General features: G+C 34.7%; 4 protein-coding genes and 1 pseudogene across 5 annotated transcripts; 1 reads left to right on the plus strand and 4 right to left on the minus strand.

The window, feature by feature from the left end:
• Positions 1–128: 128 nt before the first annotated feature.
• Positions 129–5277, minus strand: LOC104704601 (uncharacterized). Its single transcript, XM_087458401.1, has 12 exons — positions 2845–5277; positions 2622–2750; positions 2387–2521; positions 2254–2300; positions 2032–2162; positions 1867–1940; positions 1555–1752; positions 1266–1472; positions 1035–1182; positions 807–940; positions 635–724; positions 129–552 (listed from the first exon to the last, which is right to left on the minus strand). Exons 1-12 carry the CDS (start codon positions 3112–3114, stop codon positions 433–435), a joined length of 1683 nt encoding a protein of 560 aa, XP_087314527.1. The 5' UTR covers positions 3115–5277; the 3' UTR covers positions 129–432.
• On the minus strand, positions 3330–4793 carry LOC147941300 (uncharacterized). Its single transcript, XM_087458457.1, has one exon. It carries the CDS (start codon positions 4791–4793, stop codon positions 3330–3332), a length of 1464 nt encoding a protein of 487 aa, XP_087314583.1.
• Positions 5278–17915: 12638 nt separating the features above from the next.
• Positions 17916–18436, plus strand: LOC104701111 (defensin-like protein 226). The gene is made up of 2 exons (XM_010416749.2): positions 17916–18033; positions 18137–18436. Exons 1-2 carry the CDS (start codon positions 17967–17969, stop codon positions 18343–18345), a joined length of 276 nt encoding a protein of 91 aa, XP_010415051.2. The 5' UTR covers positions 17916–17966; the 3' UTR covers positions 18346–18436.
• A 380-nt stretch (positions 18437–18816) lies between these two features.
• On the minus strand, positions 18817–22710 carry LOC104701112 (uncharacterized; annotated as a pseudogene). The gene is made up of 14 exons (XR_015561980.1): positions 22539–22710; positions 22125–22381; positions 21432–21938; positions 21219–21347; positions 20985–21102; positions 20846–20892; positions 20586–20761; positions 20402–20502; positions 20073–20270; positions 19784–19990; positions 19551–19698; positions 19321–19454; positions 19142–19231; positions 18817–19050 (listed from the first exon to the last, which is right to left on the minus strand). The product of XR_015561980.1 is annotated as an uncharacterized LOC104701112 (transcript).
• An 870-nt stretch (positions 22711–23580) lies between these two features.
• On the minus strand, positions 23581–25766 carry LOC104701113 (uncharacterized). Its single transcript, XM_010416756.3, has 7 exons — positions 25623–25766; positions 25386–25476; positions 25095–25243; positions 24812–24990; positions 24442–24709; positions 24183–24346; positions 23581–24014 (listed from the first exon to the last, which is right to left on the minus strand). Exons 2-7 carry the CDS (start codon positions 25473–25475, stop codon positions 23857–23859), a joined length of 1008 nt encoding a protein of 335 aa, XP_010415058.2. The 5' UTR covers position 25476; positions 25623–25766; the 3' UTR covers positions 23581–23856.
• Positions 25767–25900: the final 134 nt, after the last annotated feature.

Raw genomic sequence — 25900 nt, forward strand, 5'->3', positions numbered from 1 at the left:
TTTGTTTTTTCACATTTAGCATGTTATATTAGTAGTGTGTTTTCCTGAAACCACAAATTTCTAGTATTCAATAAAAATTAAAAAAGTTAAGTGAAGCAGCTATTTTTGTGTTCGGTGAAGATATCTTATGACAAGAAAATGAAAGTATTCTAATCAAAATTCACATGTGGTTCAGAAACAACAACAAACATGGCCGAGTCGAAATAGCATTCCAACTAGTGAATAGTGATTTATACAATCAATGTTCTACCTTAAGTCTGAAAATGGACTACGCCCACTAAAAATGTTCATAGCAATGCTGATCCGGTTGGTTTTAAAGACACTAATCCTATGGTCTCTGCTCCACCTTTGCCAGTCTGTGTTACTCTTTCACAAGCTTCATATAAGAACAAAGAACACGACTGTTTTTTTACATGAATGGTAGGTTTTCTTTCATATTGATATTAACTTTTGCCACTTGTTAGGCCATTGAAATGCTTCATAAAACAGAATCTCTGGCCGAACCTCTCTTTCTCCACAGAATCTGATCACATTCTTCCAGTTACCTACAACCTATGGCATCACCACATATATCAATAATGTCTCACCTATCTAAGTTCCCAATTCAACTCATAGAAAACTGTTTTTTCTTTACCTCTTCTGCTAAAGCTTCATGTCTCAGACTGACCCACCGGTTCTTTTTATAAGCCATGCAAATGTATTCTCCTTTTTCAACACAACCAATCTGCAATCCAGGATTCTGATACTGTAACAGAGAAATAGAAAAACAATAACACAAACATTTGTGACCCTGTTTCAGATTTTACCATTGACACAAGCCTGTACTTAATGTTTGCTTCTTCTAAGCCTTCGTATAGCCTGCTAATATCTATCTCCCAGTCCAATGCCTTTGTTGTTTCAAATATTTCTTTTTCGGTTTCATTCTTCACCCATTCCAACACTACGTTGCAAACCCACAAAAATAGCAACACCAGTTTAGCATACCACAATAAATGAAGGGAGTAAATTAGATTACAATCATGGTCATCACTTACCAATTGTGAAAATAGGCGGGCATCTACTTATAGTGTGGTGGACAAAGTTTGTCTCTCCACAGCCTCCTGTTTTAACATCACATATCATTCCATCTTTCATGCGGATCACTTTGACGCTGTCCTCAAACTTTATATCCCCAAAATCACACTGCATATAAAAATAATCACAGAGCAGTATTTTAAGTACCAGCTTGTGTAGAAAAGAAAAATATGGAAATAAATGAAACAAACCTTTAAGTTTCTGATTGAATTTGCAGCCAAAACAATTCCGTAAGAACTTTGCTCAGGATAATTTGGCTCCCTTCTGCATTTCCTACAACTCATTCTTTCATATTCCTCCAACGTAAAAAGGCGAGTTACCAAGCTTTCTCTTTCTGGAGTTTTCCAGCAATGACAAAACTCGAGGATCGTGACAACTACCTCAACAACATCACTTGACTGCAAAGAGTAAAAATCTGAACGACATGTACAACCATGGAATAACAATCAAGCTTAAAAGCTTATGTTTATCCGCACAAACCATGGAATGAACTTCTTCTAGGGAAGCAAGTAAGTTGCTCAGGAGGTAACTGTAGAGTCCCTCTTCTGTTATCTGTTCCGAGACAAAGGCAGAAAATAAATTTTGCAGTGCATAAGGAACTTGATCTCCCAAGTTGTCATGAAATGGTTGGCCATTGTGCACCAAATCTTCTTTAAAAACCTTAATGTTTAAAAGGGCCTGCAGTAGCACAAATTGTCAAAACAAATAAGGAGGTAAAGAGATGATATATGAAAACAAAAAATGAGCTGGATTTAGTAGAGATGAGTCAAGGTTTTGAATTTAATTTTTGACCTTAAGCGTCATGTCAAGAGCTGAACGGTATCTGGTTGCATCTTCTGAATCTTTTCTACGCATATTGTTCAAATCTTGAAGATCACGAATGAAAGACGTAAGAAACAAGCATCTAAAAAAAAATAAAAAAAAAGCAAGTTGTAAATTACAAGGCTCTCGTTTAACCTTTAATAGCGTCCTCTTGATTGTTAGCGTTGGAAAAACTTTCCAATCGATCCCTTTCTTCTGGTTCCATTGAATATTCTTCTGCTGTTTTTAGTGATGTACCTACCGGTTCAAGGTTAATAGAAGATTCCCTGGACATATTAAAAGAACACGTTTTGCTCACAGAAAACCTAAAAACAATTTATAAGCTTGCAAAAAGAGTCTTGAGAAACTAGTACTTACTGTTCGACATCCTGATCAAGATGACTAGACATGCTCGCTGAAGTTCTCTGTTACACCATGAAGGAAATTCATTCTTACGACTGAGTAATCAAAAATTCATGGAAGCAAATAGAGAATTTAGACCTTCCACAACCTCGTTGCTTTTATGTTTCTTCTTCTTTGGTCCTAACTTCTTCCCCTTCTCTTTCTTTTCCTCGGTTAAAATTTCTGCTTCTAGTGCAGCTAACTTGGCTTTGGCGTCCATATCTACAATTCCATCCAACTCTTCCTAGAAGAAGAGACATAAATTATAACATAAGGTACCTGTCAATGAGAAAATCAGGGGGAAGATGAAAGTTCTATGTACAAAACCAAAGTTAAAAACTAACCCGCAAGAAACGTTTCAGCAGGGGAAGGATATAAGAGCGGTAGTCAAAAACAGAAAGCCTGACAAGGTCGTCTAGCAAATTTATCCTTGAATTTTCAACCAGCAAAATATTTGAATCGGCTAGCAGAACCTGCGAGTCAATATATATATATATATATATATATATATTACGAAAACAATAAATGTTAATCTGTTGTAAATTAAAACTTAGAACAGGATTGAACCTGCTTGGTGACAACTGATTTCAGAAGGTCTATGGACTTTAACACAATATCATCACTGAGATTTTTGTGACCATGTATAAGTGTCATCCAGTCTTCTGCATTAGTGAAATCAAATGTCGGTTGCGATGCACCTTCGAGTACATTTCGTACTGCACACAAGAATAGTTCTGTAACATGAGGATCTTCGACATCTATCGTTAACTGCTCTTCACATTTCTTGTATAGAAGAGATGCATAAATGTTTCTTTGATCTTCTTCCCGAACATTCATTCTACTTTCATCTTCTTGTATACAAAAGTTCTTGGCCTGATTAAGACATTCATCATAACATAAAATCCGCCACTTCTTTGCATATCTGGCTACCAAAGTCCTCCGCGTGAAGTGAATGGCTCTCAGAACAGCCACCCTTATATCAAGATTGTGTGACCTGATAGATCTGGGAAACGCAAAGCTCTTATCTATCAAAGAGTAGTCAAGTAACCAGGTTATGAAACATCGCCCTGAGGATGTGCCTTGGCATAGTAAACATTGTGATCACAAACATCTATTGACCCTTCATCATCGAATGAAGCAATCTTTCCTCTCAGCAATCTTTTATCCAGCAGCATAAATGAAAATTTATGGTCAATATCAATCTTTTCTTTAACTCTAGTACGACGCCATAAACTGTCTGTTACCTTTGAAATCAGTTCTGTACCATCATCCCTTTCACACTTGATGCGTTTGAGTAGGTCTAGAATTTGATTGAGTTCAGGACATTCCAAAAAGCAGATACTCTGAGGTGTTTCCAACAAACGGCACTCGGTAGCAAGAGTGAGCTCGGAAACTTCAAATTGTGCAAGATACTTCACCGGAAACTGCATCATCCAATCTCGAATGCTACAAGAGAGAATTTTCCGCTCCGGGAACGAAACAAGGAGCAACTTGATTTCTCTGAGTAACTTAGTGCGTTCTTCATCTGAAGCTAAAGACCAGTTTTTGGACCATCCATTTTCATATACAAACTCTTTCACAAATTCGAGCCGCGTCTTGATCAGGTCAGCGGCAGCTACTGCATATAGAGGTTCCCAATCTGCAACCGATATCATACCAGCCCAGACTTCATCTACCCTCTGAGCAATATCCTCTTTCAGAGGTTTATATTTTGCAGCATGAACTTGTTCAAGATGATTCTTAAACTTTTTAGGATAAAAGAACTTGTGTGAACAAACTCGACACATCCAAAATTTCCATTTTCTGTTTATCCTTGCAGATTCAAGAACTTGCTCCAAAGCATCCAGTCCTTCTGTGCCATATAGTCTCTCGACATAACTTGTAAGCTCTGCAGTGCTTACTTTCATGAAGTTCTTTTTACTCTCAGCATTCATACTCGCCCAATACGACCTCAATCTTTTCACCTCAAGGTCCTTAATGGTATGCGAGTCACTCCTTATCTTGATTCGAATCTCGTTTGGCTCCCTAAGTTTTGTGTCAGAGTTTTTCGGAGTAAGACCGTGGAGGATCCTAGACTCTGCCATTTCGATTATACGTTCAAGTTCACGTTTAGTAGTTAGCTCGAGCGATCTCAATGGATCAAAAGCCATGAGAGATAAACTCTGTTTTGCAATCCTCACGGCTTTCCTGTAATACAATGCTGAGCCAAGATGCTCGCCCAAGTGGAAGAGAGAAACTGCAGCGAACGCTTGTACCATGTAATCTTCCAAAAAGCATTCAACAGAAGCCAGCAAGAAGGCAAATTTCAAGTCACTGTTCTCTGTCTTCCTCGCTAGTTCCATGAAGATAGTACCTTGTAGGTAATGAAGATCTGATGGAAGCTTGTGTTTCCCACGGATCTTCAAAAACGAATCTTCAATCACCTCCAAGGCCGTGATGTGATCTCCTTGTTCGTAGTAACGCTGGGAAAGTTTGTGGTTTTCTGCGTCCCAACGAGAATGGTAAGAAGGCTCCATGATTCTCTCAAGCTTTCTTGCGTTTTCTTGGTCTCTAGGGCTTTCGCGAGGCGGGAACAAATCAACGGAGATTGATGATAACAACAACAAGATGAAAGCTTTTTTATTTATCCACGTAAACAAAGATCACGTGAGATCCCACGTGACAAGAGAGACGACCAGTTCGTGGTTTTTTTCTTTTCTGAACACCAAAAATCCATTGAGGAATTGTGTCGAACACCTTATGGGCACTTCTTTTAACTTTCTTTTTTAGTAAGCTACACACTTTACTTGATTTTATCGCACCTTACTTGATTTTATTGCACCTTCCCAGTATAAATGAATATAGAAACAGATAATACAGCAAAAACTGTGTGAAATTTTCGAATTCGAGGACGTAATGGTCTTCATGTTTGAGATCAAAGATGGGGTCATCGGATGAAACTAAAATGGTTTTTATATGTTTTGCGTTTGAAACGTTTTAGACTGTACCCATAATCTATACAATAGTAACAATTATAATAACAATTTAAATAAATGCGAATAAATGTTAAGACCTTTACTTGTAAAAGTATCTTTTTTTTGAAAAAAATTATACGATTGAAACTGTTCATTGTGAACTTTTTTTTTTTTTTCCCAACAGCGTACATAATTGGGTCAAACAAGCCAATGCAAAAGAACATTGTTTACATAGGTAATTATCGGATTTACCATTCTGAGGTAATGAATGTAAAGTAAGGAAAAAGAATCAAACTCCTCTTTATCCTCCTAGATCTCCTCCAAATAAGGCGTGAAAGCTGTCCACTATGAAGGTGAAAACACCATCTTCACCAAATCCATACAATCGGTATGAAAGACAACTTGCAGGTTAACCACTCTGATCATGCAACGCATAGCCCAGATAAGAGCTTCAAACATGAAAAGGTGAGAGACTCCATCGAAGATTGGATGCCCCCATAGTAGGGTCCTCCTCCCCCATAGGCGACACGCAAAAGCATCCTCTTCCAGCAAATTGTTCTGTCTCTTTCCACGAACAATCAACAAAACATAAATAACTCATCAAGGACCTAGGGACCCGAAAACTTCCGCCACCACTTGGGACAACGGAAGAATTAATAACCGTTTCTGAAATTATCTCCTCCGTTTGAGCCAAAAACCAGGCCTTGGATTCGTCAGCCGCCAAGCGCAAAATCGCACGTAGATTCGAATCCAAATTATTAAATAGTTTTTAATTCCGTGATTTCCATATATACCAGAGAATCCAGAGAAACATATTCTGGTTGGCAACCTTGCTGCACCGCCAAAATAGGAAATCCATATTAGTAAAAACAAAATCGGATGGAAAGACGTCAATGGCCGTCGGGAATTGTGACAATGCCCAAACCTGTCTGGCTAGAGGACACTGAAAAAGAGAATGATTAATTGTCTCCTCGGGGAGCCACATAGGCCACACTCCGCATCACAACTCATACCACGCTTCCGCAAATTAGCTATAACTGCCACACAACCCGATAACACCTGCCACTTGAAATGACGGATCTTCTGGGGACAACGGATCTTCCAAACAAAGGCCTGTAAAGGAACAACATCCGACCGAAGTACAGTAAGCCCAGGAGATGCCGTCATACGAGCCCGAAGGATATGATATCCTGGTTTAACCGTATATTGCCCCGATTTAGTGAAATGCCAACCCAACAAATCTGGTCGATCCGGCTGTCTTAGTGGTAAGGCTGAAATAATAGCAACATCTTCCCATACAAACGTAACCAAAAGCTGAGCAATGTTCCAGGAATTTGAACTCCAATCAATGAAATTTTGAACGCGAAGCAAAGGGGCAGAAGGTCTCGGAGATTGAGCAAGGATCCATACAGAAATGGAAGCACTAGAGCCAACTCCTTTAATAAGTCATTTATTAACCAGAGAGCGAGTAGATACTATACTTCGCCATCCAAAAGATGCGAGTAAGATTTGATTGGATCCAGCGGATCAAAATGCCGATAATCGACCTTTAAAAACCCTTGCAAAAAGGGAATCTGGAACCGTAATTAACCGCCAAAGCTGCTTGGCCAACAGAGCAGTATTATAATCATCTAAACAGCAAAAACCCAGACCCCCGGTATCTTTGTTGTAACACAGCTTATCCCAGGCTACCAAGTGTAAACCCCGCAATTGCCCAGACAAACTCCACCAAAAATTTGAGATCGCGCTGGTTAAATTCCTTGTGACCATCTTGGGAAGCCGAAAGAAAGACATCACAAAGGTAGTGACCACCGTAGCTAGAGACTTGATCATCACCTCCTTCCCCCCTTTGGTTAATAACTTAGCGGCAATGTGGTAATCTCAATCGTCTCTCGCCCAAAAGGAACTTGTGCTTTCCTCCCACTGAGAGATAGCACAACGATATGTGGTAATCTTTTCCACTAGAGAAGTAGTACTTGAGTCTAACCCCCCATTCCCCTTGAGAGGAAAACTGCAGAAATAATTATTTGGAAACCTTGAGTAGACACGATAAGTTTCAAGGGATGAATCAAGAAAATGCATTAGAGAGGACGGTGGTGTACTGGTGTTGAATCTTATGATGAGGTCAATATATTGAAAGAAAACTCATTAGAGAAGTAATTCTGATTTTGAAACTCACCTGCTTTGTTTTTGTTCTTATGCAGTGAACTGGAACATTACTTGCATTTTTCACAAGGCAACATGAAACAACAGAACTCTCCAAAGAAAGTATCTTATATAAGCAAATCTATCTCCAGAATTTCTATTGTTTTGTAACCTCATGTATGCTTTATGTTTTTAAGAAAATAAAAAATACTACTTTGATTCATTGGAATCTCTTCTAGACTAGACGGATTCCTTCCAGAACCGAATGGATATGTCTGTTCCACAAGTAACAAAGACTGATTCAACCGGCGAGTGCTCAATCCACTGCGGTGTACCGTTATGGTTTGAAGGCCATTTTGCCACTTTTTCTGCAGTTCTGGCATCCCATGTAACAACCTCATTGCTTGCTTCATCTATGGAGATTACAAACTCTTCACTTTCGTTAAAGATTGCCTGCATAACACAACAATGAAGATCGTTTAGAATTAATCGGACCCAGTGAATATTTTCGTCTCAAAAGGTTTAGAGAATTGACTACCTGAGACCGCAGTTTTATTCGCTTTGCTCCGAGACATTCCTTTACCATTTGACCTGACCCTATTTCCCATAACTTAACTGCAAAATCCTTTCCAGATGAGAGTACAAACCTAACAAAAGCCATATGATTAATCAATTGTTCTGCAAAAAAATCTATTGAATCTTCTTCCTACCTTTGATCTTTAGTGAACACTGCGCTTGTGACCTCTGATTTTCCATGTGCACCACTAATGGAACGTATACACTTTGCGCTGACCCCGTCATAGAGTCGAATAGCTCTTGAGAACTGTTTTTTTTTTTTTTTTTGAAATCCTTCAGAATAACACATATAGAGGTGAGATTGTTTCGTTCTTATTTCTCACTAGTTTTCAACTAAAAAACTATCCAAAATATTTTAAAATCAATGTTAAACACTTTTACAAAAAAATTTGTCAAATTTGAATAACACTGGGATTTTATAATTTTTTTTATAAATCTCTAATTGAATAACAATATATTCTAAGTTACTTCGACTGATTTTAAGTAAATTCCAAATTCAATAACACTGGATTTGGATAATGATTTAAAAATCACAAATTGAATAACAGAAGATTTTATTAAAAAACCAGAATCTTTTAAAATTCTAATTCAATACCTCCCTCTAACATAATTTCAAACTGGATATCCCGATCCGTTTTAATCATATACATAAAAGTAAAGTTTCACTCTCTCCTTATTGGTCCACTTGACAATGCAATTTAACAAAAAAAAATATTTCTATTAAAACAATAATTAAAAAAACAATTAATTTTCACATTTAACTCACATAATATAAAACTGAAATCATATAAATTCCCCTATAAATTATGCATTAAATTTATTTCTCCACTATGTTGTATTAATCAATTGTATTAAAACAAAACAATATTAGAATTGTAACTCTCATTTTCCTAAATGTAATTATCTTAGTCTCTCACTCTTTCATTCTCTCATCTTCTTCCACTATATCTCAAATCTTTTTTTTGTTTTGATTTGTTTTGTGTTTTTTTTTGTTATTGTTGTTGTATGGGCTAAAAAAATCAAATCAAATATCATTGTAAAAACTTAGTTTTAGAGGTTGTATGATATGTATATCTTATATTGTTTTTTTAATGTTTTAAAAGGTTTATCTCCATTGTCTATTTTATATTAACATCTATATAAGTCATTATTTTCATACTTTCTTACAATATTCACCACACAATAAAATCATGATGTTGAAATGATCCATATCTAATTATCTATTATGTCTCCGGTTATCTCACATATTCATTTATCATTTTTAATAATTTATAAAGATCAATATAATTATCCATTTATAAAGTCTATTTTGTTTTGTAAAGTTTATCAACTCTATTTATAAAGTCTATTTTGTTTTCTGATCCAATAGATAAATATGCAAAGATCAATATAATATTTATTTTATTTATGATTTGAGGTTTTTGAAAACAAAAACATCATAATTAAAAAATTGGTCTTGTGTTTTAATCAAAATGAAAAAATGATCTTAAAAAGAAATCATATTTAACTGCAAGTGAAATATAGAAAATAAGATAATTTTAAAAATACTATTTAACTAAATTCTCTAAAGATGAAACCATTAGTTTGATATCTAGCACTATAAATTAAATTGATGAGTGAAAAACAAAACAAAACCAAAAAGATATAAGTTATTCTTGGGGTTTTAAAATTTTTTGAGATTGAAGCTCATATAATTTTATAAGAAAACTAATTTAGTTTGTCACTTCAAAAGTAATATTTTTCATTTTGAAATATTATGTGTGAATGTTGAGTTTATATCAACAAACAACCAAATCATGTGAATTTTGATTGGACCACTTGGTATTCCTTTTATTTTAAGTTATAACAAATTAAAATATTTATTTATAATTAACTCACTTTTAAAGGCGTGCAACTCCATTTAACTCTAAATTTAACTCAAATGTAACTCCTATCCAATAATTCTACATTAATTCATTCATCCTACTAACTTATTTATCTTTCAAGAGAAAATGTTTTGGTTACATTTTAATATTTTTTAATTATTTTGGTTAGCTAAACTTATAGTCATATATATATATATATATATTGCTTTAAACTTTGAAATGAGAAATATTTTATACACAATAATTTTATATGTAGTTACTAAATTTTATAATGACATTAAGAAAAACTCTTTAAATCAGTTATTAACCACTATAGAACATGATAAACATAGATTCACTCATATTAGGAAATTTTTAAAATTTCTATATTATTATATATATATATATATATATATATATATATCAATTTGTAATAATTCTTTTTTAGTATTTGTTAATTTTGGTATAAGAAATAACCATACCAAAAAATATTGACAAAAGTGTAGGGTTTAAATTGCACATCATTTCTATAAGAAATTTGAGATTCATATTTTAGTAGAAAAAACAAAAATCATTCTTTGATGTTATTGTTAATAAAAAATTAAAGAATAATATTTTATTTTAACAAAATTTCAGAAATATAATAAAAACTATTATGCATTCAACCACGCGCATTGCAGGGACTAATACCTAATTATATATATATATATATATATTACATATCTAATGGATTTGGGCTTTATATTAGTGGACTTTTAAGTTTTAGTATTTTTATCTAATACACTAATAAACACTACAGAAACCTAATACACTAATCGATCCACATTTACTGAACAAAAGAAAAAAAATCTTCCCCTTAACTTTTCACTTTCACGACGGCTCATAGAAGATGGAGGCATGTTCTTCGATGATAGATGAGATTCTTCTTTTCCTTTTTAATTTGAAGATCTGGCGTGGAGTGAAGATCCAGCGTGTTAGGATTTCTTTTGGGGGAGAAATTCCGGGTATCTGCGGATATCCGGATTTTCGGATGGATATACGGGTTTTTGTAGGAATATTCAGATACAGATATCCGGATACGGATTTGGATAACAATATTTCATATCCGGTAGAACTGGATACGGATCCAGATATTTCCAAAAACCCCGGATATTCGGATCCGTCCCAGGCCTAAGTTAGGATCACTTGGTCTTAATAGTTTTTAACTACTAATATAAATATTAATAATTGTTATGATGGTTGTTGCTCTTTTTTTTTGTTTATTTAATGTTAAATTATATTTAAAAAAGAAAAATACTTTGTTACAACTAGTGCATCGTTTTCATATAATAAACAACTGAAACTAACAAAATAGAAAAGATAGTTTGAAATCTAAATCTGGGACTGCAGCCACAGTGGGAATGCCTCATCGTACCGCCTGTCTCCCAAGATGCCAATAGCTAGGAGCTTATCTCGTATTTTTCTATCAATCTGGCCAGTCAAGGTTGCAGCTGAATTCGGTGCCTCACCATGGCGTCTACCATTATTTCCCGCCAGATATTGTAAACTGTAGCCTGAAATACATACCTAAGGAGGAAACCCTCCACCCGGTGAAGGATTGGATCAGAAACATGAGCTATTAACGTAGACCAATCAGCGGTGTATCTTGTCTTGAGCAACCCCTTCGCAAGAGAGGACCACACAACTAAAACAAAAGTGCAGGAGAAAAAAAGATGATCACGAGTTTCTAGTGCTATTTTACATGAGTAGGATAGTTGTTGTGACAACCCGTTCCATGGACCCCACTAGCCCACCGCTAGCTTGCCTCCATGGATCCCAAGCTGGCCCTGCAGAGCATCAATCCTAACCCCTCACCGTGGAAAGGAACTCACATCCAAATCCACCAGTAGGTTATTGGTGCGCCAGGCGTTCCTCGAACCCTGGTCCCCACCCTTTAACAACCTTCCCACAGGACAAGTTATCACCAATTGATCTGCAGATCAACATGTTGTAGTCAACCCAAACGGCATCACCACAAACTCATAATGCCCATACCTCGTCTTGAATGCAGTCTTCCTCACATCTGTCTCATCTATCGGAATCTGATTATAATCGACGCCAAATCTACCTTGGAGAACCAAGTAGCACCACTCAACTGATCCAACAACTTATCGATCCTGGAAGATGGTACTTGTTCTTCACAATCCCTGGTTCAAACCCCTGTAATCAATACATAAGCGGAAACTCCCATCTTTCTTCTTAACAAATAACATCGGCGCTCCCCACGGTGATACACTAGGACGGATGAATCCCTTGCTCAACATATCCTCTAACTGCTTATTCAGCTCTGCCATCTCTGCTGGAGCCATCCTGTAAGGAGCCTTGGATAACGTCGTCATCCTTGGTTCCAGTTCAATCGTGAAAGGATCAGACCGAGATGGTAGTAACCCCTGCAACGACTGGAACACATCCTCAAACTCCTCAACAACCTGAATACCGCTAATCGTAGACTGCCCTACTGACTCTGGCATCGATATAGTAACCAAATAAGCCTCACCACCCTTCTCGATCATACTCCCAGCCTGCATGGCCGAGATCACGAGACTCCCCGAAGTCGGTCTAACTCCATCAAAAACCAACTTCCCTCCTGGACGCTCAAACTCCACTCTACCCCGATGAGAATCAAGATGAACCATATGTTGATGTAGCCAATCCATCCCGAGAATAACATCATACAACTCCACTAGACTGATAAGCAAATCCGCTGGCCATGACTCTCCTGCGATATGAATATCAAAAGCCCTCGCCCGTCCAATGACCCTCAGGAACTTGCCTCCAGCAACTCTGACAACTCCCACTTGCTCCCCGAGATCTCCTCTGATATCAGCACTCTCTACGCACTCCAGAGTAATGAAGCTATGGGTAGCTCCAGAATCAAACATAACGTGAGACTTAAACCCGCCCACCAATAAGGTCCCTACACAAACCTCATGTGTTGAGAACCTAACACTTTAACACAGGCAAAACATAAAATCTGAACCTACTGAAATTCACAAGTTTAAGTACCAGAAGTTCTACATGTGATCGCCCCGGCACTGATTCCACCAGTCTCGACATTCGTGTAAACCTGTACTGCCCGCGTCCCGTGGCGCCTGCTCAATCCTTGCCACCTGCTGCACTCCAGGCTGCACCACATGTTGCACTGCTGCTACTGCCATATGCTGCAACTTGGGGCACTGGGCTTGATGTGCCCAGACTCCCTGCAATGATAGCATACACGAACCACTGCCTGAGCCGCCGGCGCTGCACTCCTATGGGGACAACTAGCTACCATGTGCTCCAAACTACCACACTCGTAGCATGTTCTATTTTAAAAGATAGCACTAAGTCATCAATATAATAGCAGGAGAAATTTTTTTTATGCAACTACAATAGCAAAAAAAGACGTTATATCATAGCGAATAAACTTAGTTATGTAATAAGATAATACAACACGAAAAAGAGTTATGAAAACATAAATTACGGCAATAAATATTTGCTATTGTACAATGATATATCATAGCACCCAATTTGAGTTGTTAGAAAAAACTAACATTTTTTATAAATGGTTATGAAAAAATAAATAACGGCATTCATATATTGCTGCGAAAAAACTAAATTAAAACATTTAACTAATGTTATTGTATATGAACTTATTATATCTTAGAAAAATAAAGCTATCGTAGATAGGGTATCTACCATAGCTGCCGATATCATAGCATTTATGAAATCGCTATGTATTACATATGATAGCATATTTTCCGAGCTAACAATGTACGTCTTTTTTGTAGTGCTCTTTGCTAATAAAATACGAGGGGGCCTATAAAGTGTTTTGGTGGAAAAGGTTTTTCATATTAAAAGTAAAAAAAATATGTTCGGTTTAGACATCAAATATGTTCCCGTACTAATATATACTTTGACAAAACATTAATTTAAATATATTACTTAAATATATGTGAATTAGTGCAAAATCAAATATTTGTGAAAGGCTGGAAAAAATATCCAGACCTTAAGATCCAAAATAAATCTGGCTTGAAATATCCGATCTGGATTCAAATTTAAACTTTAAAAACATTCGAACATGTTTAAAAGCCAGAATTTTGGTTACCCAAAAAAATCCAACCCGAACTCCAAATGGATACCCAAAACGTACCAGAATATAACTAGCCTATTAACACCTTTTTACTTAGTATTGTGGTATTTCATTGACTTTTGAGTATTTTAAATAGTTTGAGTAGTTCTATTACCGATATTTTTTTGTTAATTCATATATTTTGTGTAGTTTGGGTCTTTTTCTTATAGGGGTTATGAATAATTTGGATAATTTTGAGAAGTTTTGGATATTTAGGATTTTTTCTGCTAATTTTGGATGTTTTTGATAATTTCGGATTTCAGCTATAAAGTAAATTAATAAATAGATGAAATTGTTCAACTTTTGAATAAAAATTATTAATGGGATAAAAATTTCACATCTTATTATATAAACTTTGGTTTTCAAAGTTAATAACTCATGTGATCGCGACATTTGTCAATTTTAAAGATTAGAGATTTGCCATGTGTTATACAACAACTTTGTTTTAACAAATTTTAAAATTAAAAATATAATTATAATAAATTAAACAATTAAACAATTTTATTAAATATAAAAATATAGTTCTTATATGTATGTAAAAAGATAATACTAATTCTAATATTAAATTAATAATTCTATAAGAAAAAGAATTAAGAAAACTATATAATTAATTACTATAATACTATAATTAAATAAATTATACCGTCAATTATTTATCCTAAAGAAAAAGGACAGTAGATACTCAGCTTCATATAAACAAATAAATTTTCTCATAACAAAATAGTTTTTTTTAATACGCCATATATTGAACTTCATTATATTATTAAAACTTTTTTTGTAAAAAAAATAATTTCATATAAAGTTGTCTCATTTTTATGAAAATATTTCATATTGTAACGTAAAGCTATGTGACAGTTCTATAAACTATATGACATTTTCTCTCTTTTTTTTTTTCTTTGTCAAAATTTAACTATGGATCAAACTGTACTTTAAAAAATCACATGCTTACGTAATTTAGAGCATATGTTTGCATATTATGCATATATTTTATTCCTATTTTTCAGGCATAATTTTTTTGTGAAAATATAATAACCGATTATGAACTTTTGATTAATTTATGATACTGTTAGTATAGTTTTTTTTTGGACAAAGATAATGTTAGTATAGTTTTATTTAAAATTAGTTGGACACGTAGTAAAATTATTACGGATGAGATTACAAAATATGAAACAATTATAGTTAAGTTATTGTTACTTTTTCAAATATGAGATAATATGAGTTTTCAGTTTTTTTTTTTTTGAGAATTATGTTTTATTAATTTTTAGTTATTTTTAGTATTAAGTAAGATATAAATTTGATAAAATGCACATATTTTTTTAATATGAAAAATTTAAATGTTACTTATTGGGATGAAGTGCATAGAGTTAAATTTTTTTTTTTATGATGTATATATAGAGAATGTGTATTGCAAGATAGAGTGTGAACTCTAAATCCGGTTTTAAAAAAATCAAAAGAAATAAAATTAATATTTGGAATATAACTTAAAATTTCACATATTTTCTTTATATATGCGTTAATACACGGGCCTAATCTAGTCAAATATAAAGATAACTGATGAGTCAAACATATATGATTAAAAAATAATAACAGTGTAATAGAAGTCCTTTTTCGGAAAATAATAACATTTACTTAATATACATCAAAATTTGGATATTTAATTTCATACAACTTTTGGTTGAAATGCATAATTATAGAAAACAAATAAATATTTAATATATTTAAAGTTGAAAAATAAAAAATAGCTTAACTTGATATCTTTTAAAGAATACGAATTCACCATATCAAAAAATTATAAATATACTAATTTGATAGTTTTTAAAATATATTTACAATATTTTACTTGATTGAAAATTATCTATAATATTGTTATTTGATTGAAGAGGATTTTTTATATATTAATAATTTGGTCATATGATAAGAAATTGAGTAAATAAGGTTTGATACCTCTAAATATTTTCAAATTTGATTAAATTTTTTTATTTGTGAATATATTACGACATAAATTCAGCCATGTTAAAGGTAAATTTTTAGTTTTATTTTGTACATGTCTGAATTTGTGAGATGTTTATGATCTTCTTCTATTAATTCTATAATATGAATATTTTTCTCCTGCTTTTTTTTTTTTTTTTTTTTTTTTTTTTTTTTTTTCTGGAATGTGAATAGATTAGAAAATTAATTGTATAGGAGAACTTTTCAAAAAGTAAATACGGATTCGATCGATTTACGTAGACTTGGCTCCATCTTTCTTTTTTACTATTTGTTTTCCCTGATTAATAGCAACATCTAATTTTATCATGTATTCATGTATGATAAATTGTGAGTGTTATTGACCAAAAATGTATTCATGTATGATAATTTTATCATGTATTCATGTATGATAATTAATAGTAAAATTATTGCGAGTGTTGTTGACCAAAAATAAAAGAAATTTTATCATGTATTCATGTATGATAATTAATAGTAAAATTATTGCGAGTGTTGTTGACCAAAAATGTATTCATGTATGATAATTTTATCATGTATTCATGTACAATTAGTAACATTAATTTGATTTTTATTTGTCAAGTCGATAGAAAATCTAATCATCTAATCTATAAGAAACCTTACCCAACATTTTCATCTCCATCATCTCCAAAATTTGGGATCTTTCTCTATATGAACCTTGTTCTCACAAACTCTAAAATTACACTCCATTTAGGATATTTTCTTACAAAATTATTTTAATAATCTATGTTTTAAAAGTGAGATATTTGCAAAAATATTATTTTTATATGTCATTTGGCAAAAATACCTTTTATTGTTGGCCATTTTCAATAGTACTCTTTTCTATATAAAAAATAATTAAATTTTAAACCCTAAACTTCAAATACTAAACCGTAATCTCTCAAAACTATACTCTAAATATAAAATAGAGAACTCTAAACTTAAAAAATCTAAAAATTAATTTAACACATTGTTATTGTATAAAAAAGTAAGAGCAAGTGAAGTGACTTTAGTGCAGTGACCAAAGGTAAGTCCTTAATGCATAAGACACCATCACATCAGGGATCAAGTCCCGCTGCCTACGAATGTAGGAATTAGGCTAATAGTAAAATTATGGTGAGTGTTGTTGACCAAAAATAAAAGAAATTTAATCATGTATTCATGTATGATAATTAATAGTAAAATTATTGCGAGTGTTGTTGACCAAAAATGTATTCATGTATGATAATTTTATCATGTATTCATGTACAATTAGTAACATTAATTTGATTTTTATTTGTCAAGTCGATAGAAAATCTAATCATCTAATCTATAAGAAACCTTACCCAACATTTTCATCTCCATCATCTCCAAAATTTGGGATCTTTCTCTATATGAACCTTGTTCTCACAAACTCTAAAATTACACTCCATTTAGGATATTTTCTTACAAAATTATTTTAATAATCTATGTTTTAAAAGTGAGATATTTGCAAAAATATTATTTTTATATGTCATTTGGCAAAAATACCTTTTATTGTTGGCCATTTTCAATAGTACTCTTTTCTATATAAAAAATAACTAAATTTTAAACCCTAAACTTCAAATACTAAACCGTAATCTCTCAAAACTATACTCTAAATATAAAATAGAGAACTCTAAACTTAAAAAATCTAAAAATTAATTTAACACATTGTTATTGTATAAAAAAGTAAGAGCAAGTGAAGTGACCTTAGTGCAGTGACCAAAGGTAAGTCCTTAATGCATAAGACACCATCACATCAGGGATCAAGTCCCGCTGCCTACGAATGTAGGAATTAGGCTAATAGTAAAATTATGGTGAGTGTTGTTGACCAAAAATAAAAGAAATTTAATCATGTATTTATGTATGATAATTAATAGTAAAATTATTGCGAGTGTTGTTGACCAAAAATGTATTCATGTATGATAATTTTATCATGTATTCATGTATGATAATTAATAGCAACAACATATTTATTGCGAGTGTTGTTGACCAAAAATAAAAGAAAGAGACGACTGGTTTATCATTTTATGAGTCATGAAAGGTGGTGTCTTGTTTATGGTTTCTTGTATTCTCACATTCCTCGTTCTCAGCCATGTTAGAGGTAATATTTTAGTTTTATTTCGCATCATCAATTGTTTATCTAAATACAGTTTTGTAATCTGATGATATATTTGTCGTTGGTATATATATAATAACAAAAATAGAGGTGGAATCCAAAACAAAGTGGGCATGCGACATGAACAGAAAATTTCCTGGAACATGTGAAACAAATGGGAAGAATCAATGCATAAGTGACATCAAAAAAATACCTGGTGCGCCGAAAGATCTTGTCGCACGTTGCGAATGCTCTGCCGCTTTTGTCTGGAAGGGTAAACCTGCCGAGCGTTTATGTAAATGTCAATATGATTGTTAAAAGTTTTTACTATAAATATTACCATAACCACAAAAAAAAAATCTCTTTACTAACAAAAATAAGTGAGAAGCTACAAAGAGATTTTGGTGTTTTTGGTGTCCAGTTTAATATTTTTCATTGCAGAATACTTTCAATAAGTTTCTTCTTTTTTTTTTTTTTAACATCACATGATGAATGTTACTACAATTCTCGTGTAACTCCTAGCGTCTATTTTTCAGATCGTTATATTGTATGGTAAGATCTTAGCAGTTCGAATTAAAGCTTCAAACTTTCTTTGAAAATCATGATCTACTACTCAGTTAAAAATCACAAATATCCACGTACGGGACATTCTTCCCAATGTTTAGTCTATCGCACAACACTAAAAAGTTAGCCAGAAGAAGAAGATGAATCAAATTTCAACCTTCAAAACAAACAAAAGATGTTTTTTTTTTTTTAATAAAAAACAAACAAAAGATATGTATATGAATTTTGGAGTCTTCCAGCAAAGTTGCAATATCTCATCTTCTCATGTTTAGATTGTCTCTGCTTCTGTCCGTGTTACTCTTTTTCAAGCATCACATAAAAAACACAACTGCTTTTGAAGTGGAAGATGTCACTATTTGTGCTATCGATGATCGATCAAGCAGCTTCATAGAAGAGAATCTCTGGCCGAACCCTTCTTTCTCCACAGATTCTGACCAGACTCTTCCAGTTACCAACACCCTATGCCATCACCACACATATCAATAATGTCTCACCTATTTAAGTTCAAAACTCAACTCATAAGAGACAAAAGACAATTGTTTCGTCTTACCTCTTCTGCTAAAGTTCCATGTCTGAGACTGACCCACCGGTTCCGTTTATAAGCCATGCAGATGTATTATCCTTCTTCACCATAACCAATCTGCATTTTTCCATATTCCGAGACTGTAACAGAGAAAAGATACAGAAGAACAATAGCACAAATACTTGTGACCCCTTTTAAGATTTTACCATTGACACAAGCCGATACTTAGTCTTTGGTTCTTCTAACCCTTCGTATAGCCTGCTAATATCTATCTCCCAGTCCAGAGCATTTGTTGTTTCAGATATTTCTGTTTCCGTTTCATTCTTCTCCCATTCCAACACTAATTTTGCAAACACACAAAAACAGCAACACCGTTTAATCATACCACAGTAAATGAAATGAGCAGATAAGGTCACAATCATCGTCAAAACTTTACCAACTGTGAAGATAGGCGGGCATCTGCTTATAGTGTGGTGAACAAAGTTTGTCTTTCCACAGCCTCCTGTTTCAACATCACATATCATTTCATCTTCCATGCGGATCACTTTAAGGATGTCCTCAAACTTCATATTCCCAAAAGCACACTGCAAAGATATATCATCACAGAACAGCTTTTAAGGAGTAGTACCAGTTTCTGTAGGAAAGACAGATGGAAATAAATGAACATACCTTTATGTTTCTGACAGAATTTGCAACCATTACAATTCCATAAGAACTTTGCTCTGGATAATTTGGCTCCCTTCTGCACCTTTTGCAGCTTATTCTTTCATATTCCTCCAACGTAAAAAGACGAGTTACCAAGCTTTCTCTTTCTGGACTTTTCCACCAATGCCAAAACTCAAGGATCGCGACGACTACCTCAGCAGCATCACTTGACTGAAAAGTGTGAAAAAAGAACAGAATGACATTTAAGAAAACAGTGAGAAAGTTTTAGAAGCTTATATTTATCCGCACAAACCAGGGAATGAACTTCTTCTAAGGAAGCAAGTAAGTTGCTCAGTAGGTCACTGTAGAGTCCATCTTCTTTTATCTGCTCCGAGACAACTGCAGAAAAGAAATCTTTTAGTGCACAAGGAACTTGTTCTTCCAGGTTGCTATGAAATGGTTGCCGATTGTACACCAAATCCTCTCGAAGAACCTTAATGTTCAAGAGTGCCTGAAGTATCATAATTTGTTAAAGGAAGTAAGTAAACGAATACTATATATTGTATGATAACAACGAATGAGCTGAATCAGTAGAAGAGAGCTCAATTTTTTGAATCTTATCGTTGTTGGTGTCTGCATTACCTTCAGCGTCATGTCAAGAGCTGAATTGTATCTAGTTGCTTCTTCATATGCTGAGTCCAAATGTCCCGACAGTAAATCTTCTCCAGGCACGTTTTGCTTATCTTGAAGATGGCAAATGAAAGAAATAAGAAACTATGCTCTCAAAAACAACAGAGTTCAAAATATTTATCAACTGAGAAATAACCTTTAGTAGCTTCCTCTTGACTTTCAGTGTTGGATGAAGTTTCCAATCGACCCCTTTCACTTGAAAGAGTATCTTCTGGTTCTATAGAATCTTTCGTTGTTTTTGGTGATAAAGAAGTAACTTCCGGTTCAAGGTTGAGAGAAGATTCGATGGACATATGTAAAGATCACGTTTTGCTCAGAGAAAACCTACAAAGAATTTACAACTTGCGAAACGAGTCTTGAAAAATCAAAGTTCTCATCTAAAGGAGTGTGACTTACTGTTCAACATTCTGATCAAAATTTCTAGACATGCTCGCTAAAGTTCTCTGTTACACCATGAAGGAGAAGGACATTAAATCTTACAACTGAGTAATTAAAAAATCCATGCAAGCAAATAGAGAATTTAGATTTTAGCGACCTTTTTGCTTTTATTCATTTTTGTTGTTTGACTCTGACTTCTTCCCCTTCTCTTGTTCGGCTTGTGCTGCTCGTAACTTGCTTTTGGCATCCATATCTACAACTCCATCCAATTCATCCTAGACGAAGAGACATAATTATAATATTAGGTACCTGTCAAAGAAAATATCAAATTCATCCAAGTTCTCTGTCAAAGGGAATATAACAGTTGTATAAATCAAAGTTACAAACCAACCCGTATGAAACGTTTCAACAGGTGAAGGATATAAGAGCGGTAGTAAAAAGCAGAAAGCCTAACAAGGTCGTTTAGCAAATTAATCCTCGAATTTTCAACCAGTAAAATCTTTGTATCAGCTACAGAAACCTGCAAGTTAATATATACTTTACGGTGACAACTTATGTTATTCTGTTGTAAAATTCTAACTTAGATCAAGAATCAGGACTGAACCTTGTTGGTGACCACTGATTTCAGAAGGTCTATGGACTTCAACACTATATCATCATTGAGATTTTTATGCCCATGTATGAGAGTCAGGCAATCTTCTAGATCGGGGAAATCAAATGTCGGATGTGATGCTCCTTCGAGAACATCTCGTACTGCACATAAGTACAGTTTTGTGGTGTGAGAATCTCCGGCGTCTATCATAAGACGCTCGTCACACTTATCGCATAGAAGAGATGCATATGAGTTCCATTGATTTTCTGGAACATTTTTTCTCCTCTCATCTTCCAGTATACATAAGTTTTTGGCGTCATAAAGAGCTGTATCATAACTCAGGATCTGCAACTTCTTTTGCATATTTGGTTCCCAAAGTCGTACATGTGAAGTGAATGGCTCTTAGAACAGCCACCCATATTTCAAGATTGTGTGCCCGGATAGATCTGGGAAATTCAAAGCTCTCATCTATCAAAGGGTAGTCTAGCAACCAGTTATGATATCATCGCCCTGAGGATGCTGTCTTTTTTTTTTTTTTTTTTTTTTGATTACCAGGAGGTTCGGGGCCGAGGCCCGTAATCCCCCAGGGCCCGGGGAAGACCAGATGAAAGCCCCTGGCCAAGTAGAAATGACTAACAATTTCGCGCTTGAGGGGAATCAATCCCTGGCCTGGACCAACAGGGCAATTCCTCCTCAAGTGGAAACCACTAGACCACCACCACTTGGTTTCTGAGGTTGCGTCTTGGTGTAGTGAACACTGTGATCACAAACATCTATCGTCCCTGCATCATCAAATGAAGCAATCTTTCCTCTGAGCAGTCTTTTATCCAGAAGCATAAATGAAAACTCATGGTCAAGCTGGACCTTTTCCTTAACTCGCAAACGAACCAATAAACTGTCTGTTGCGTTGGAAACCAGTTCTGTACCATCAACCCTTTCAAACTTAATGCGTTTGAGAAGTTCTAGAATTTGATGGAGTTCATGACATTCCAAAAAGCAAATACTCTGAGGCGTTTCCACTAAGCGGCAGTCGGAGGTAAGAGTCTGCTCGGAAATTTCAAACTGTGAATTTCATGTCACTGTTCTCTGTTTTAGTCGCTTGTTCGAAGAAGAAAGAACCTTGTAGGTAATGAACCATTGTTGGAACCTTTTCCTTCCCACGAATCAAAATCGAATCCTCAATTGCCTCCAATGCCTTGACGTGATCTCCCTGGTCGAAGTAACCTTTAACAAGTTTCTTGAGTTGTGCTTCCTCAGGATCTTCGAGTAAAAGAGAAAGAGAAGTCTTCATGTTTCGAGAAAGAGTAACGAACGATTCTCCTCAAGGCTCTTGCGATTACTTTGGTCTGTACTCCTCTATGCTTTTGAAAAATCAAACGGAGATGAAAGCTTTTTATCACGTGTGAGCCACACGTTACGCGAGTTGGCTAAGCTTTTATATCACGTGAGATTCAAGAGAAACCCAAAATCATGGTGTCGCCTTTTTCGAACAAGTCTTCTTAGATATATCTCAGTGGGGAATTTTATCGAACACCTTGTGTGCATTCTCTGTTTTTTACGATTTGATTTCATCTTCCCCGGAATTAACAGAGAAAAAACATATATTGTGCCTATCAACAGACGAAAACCCACAAATTGTCTGAAATATTTCGAAGTTGGGAGATGATCGCGGTTGCTAAGTTGTGTAAAAGAACAAACCCATAAGTCCGTCCACATTGGTTCGGTTTCATAAAGTAAAACTCATTAGTAAAAAAAACAAATTATGAACAGAAGGATGAAACAGTATATATATATATATATATATTTTTTAGTGGAATGAAAAAGTTTATTATACTCTATCATCTAAAAATGAGATTTAATGGTATTTTGAGAAATTTTTATTAGATACTTATGAATTATGTATATTTTTTTTTCTTTAGGGATGTGAATAAATTATAAACTTAAATAATTACAGAACATTTAATCAATTAGATTTCAACAGGATTCTAGCCAATTGAACGGATATTCTACGGTTATTGAAATCTAAGTGACATCTCAGATACATGGTGTTAAATCGCACAATGAACTTTAATAAACTGGTGAGTAGGAGATATAAACCAAACCAAAAACCATGATAAAACAGATTTAAGAAATAAACAAGGATCTACACTACACAAGCAAAAATTAAATAGCTAATAAGGTCATTAATAAACGCATACACCAGAGTAGTCATACATGCATGGTAGATAGATAATTAGATTTATCCTAAACATAGATAAAGCATTCACATCACATTCAATCTCTACGCATAAAACAGAGTAGTGATACATGCATGCATGGTAGATACTAAGGTTATCCTAAACATAGATAGAGCGCTAACTTCACATTCGAGCTCTACGCATAAAACAGAATATATAGGCAAGTCATACAGACGGAGAGAGGTAGCTAAACAGATACCCTAAAAGAAGGGGTTGTTTTTGATGGCTTTAACAACTTCGCACTCCATCTCTACATTCAAAGTATCTTCATCGTCCAAGTAACCCTCCTGAATTTCAGCTAAACGCATGAACTGAGCAATGCCCCTCCCTGCGTTCGAGGTCATGACCCAACCTTGAACTACAAAACAAGCAAAGTGTATTAGTTATAAACTTAAAACCAATAGGTTATAGTCAATGTATAGTAGGACATCTGACATCATCAGTTAAGAACGCCTAATGAGAATGTCATCCGCATCTATTCTATCCCATGCATAAGCACGGACAATAAGCAATATTTTTTACTTACGGCATTCTGATAGGTTTTTCGATCCACGCGGGTCTAGAACCTGCAGCTGTGCTCGCACCATAACCAGCTCACCCGTCAATAAGTTTTCCCCTTCAGCTAAATGCACATAGCTGGATAATTTGCCCTCTGCGCTAGAGTCTCCCTTTGGATAAACGGTTAGAGTCCTGCAAAACAACATTATTTGTCCGGTTGTTAGAAAGAGTTACCACTAATACACCAATTATATCAGAAAAGAAAAAAGAAACATTCATAGACTCACCACTTTTTTTCTCCCATTTGGAAGGTTTTTGAGACGTAATCACTCTGTTTCAGAAGAGAGAAATCCCTAACACTCCAAGAGAACTTGTGAAAAGGGAGGTTTTCAGCAGCAGCGACAGGTGATGGAGCAATCTTCACATGAGCACCAAACTCATGTTCTTCTCCCTCCAAGATGTATCCATTGGCAGGGTCGCTGAAAGCCTCAAGTGGAAGAACTTGAGAAACTCCCCAGACCGTTCTTGAAGGACTGAATTTCTTTACTTCCACATCTGCATGTTAATACGTTAAGAAGTTATATACATATCACTGATGCATTCATAAAATATATGTTCAAACGACAGAGAGAGATACAAGGGTATGCGCATACGAACCTTGAACTGAAAAATACTTATTCTCTTTCTTGTTAAAGACAAAGAAAGAGAGATAAGCAGAGACCTCCGTGGGTGGTGCTGATGTGGGTGAGAGGCAGCTCTTGTCAAGTTCCACATACATTGAGACAAATCCTTTTCCATTGTCTTCTTCATTTCCTTTAGGGTATACAACCAATCTCCTGATTTTCATAGTTTTGAGATAGATCGGTTATAAAAAGCCAAACTTTCTTACTTAAAGTGATGAAAGATATGGAATTTTTTAGTTTAGAACAAGATCACATACCAGTTGTATCCACCAGACGAGAAAACAGAGGATTCGTTTCTGTTGTTGACAGCAGTAAGCTGAGAAAGCTTGACAACAGAAGAAGCACAAGGGGGAAGATGATCTCTCCAACTCCTCAAAACTGCAACATCTGGTACACTTGAACCCCTCTACACAACAACACAAGAGATTTAGAAATTTCCCAAATACTAATCAAACCACACAGAGCTACAGCAAGTTTTGAACTTTCTTTTCTTTAAGACTAAGAAGAAGAAGAAGAAGTTGAAAGCTTGAGAAAAAGTTACAACGAACCTGAGGGAAAGAAGAAGAAGGAGGATGATTTGCTCTCCAATTACTCATCATAGCAAAAGCTGATGCAGCAAAATCCATTCTTCTATCCATTCTACACAGTTTACACAAAGACAAGCTTTTTGATTTAGAATTCCCCAAATATTAAAACGACGTACACACAGACCTATAGATTTCAGAGAAGCTACACAACTACAGAAGGCAAGGTTTTGTAAAAGCTTGAGAAAGATCCCGACGAACCTTAGAGAGACGACGAGACGGAGAAGGACTGAAGAAGAGAGAGCCTTTGACACTTCGGAGAAGGAGGAACTGAAGAAGAGAGAGCCTTGACACTTGTTGAGTGTTCAGCGTCACTTATAGAAACTTCTGGAAGCTCTCAACATTTTCTAGGGTTAGATCGGTGTGCTGTTTTATACAAGTGTTAAAAGTATTAGTGGATCCCTTAGAAAGCCCAATGCAATGAGAAGTCCATTAGTCTATGTTATTAGGATTTTATCAAATAGAAATATACATATAAT

The sequence above is a fragment of the Camelina sativa genome, chromosome 7, assembly GCF_030686135.1.
Source record: "Camelina sativa cultivar CO46 ecotype springtype chromosome 7, ASM3068613v1".
Classification (NCBI taxonomy): domain Eukaryota; kingdom Viridiplantae; phylum Streptophyta; class Magnoliopsida; order Brassicales; family Brassicaceae; genus Camelina; species Camelina sativa.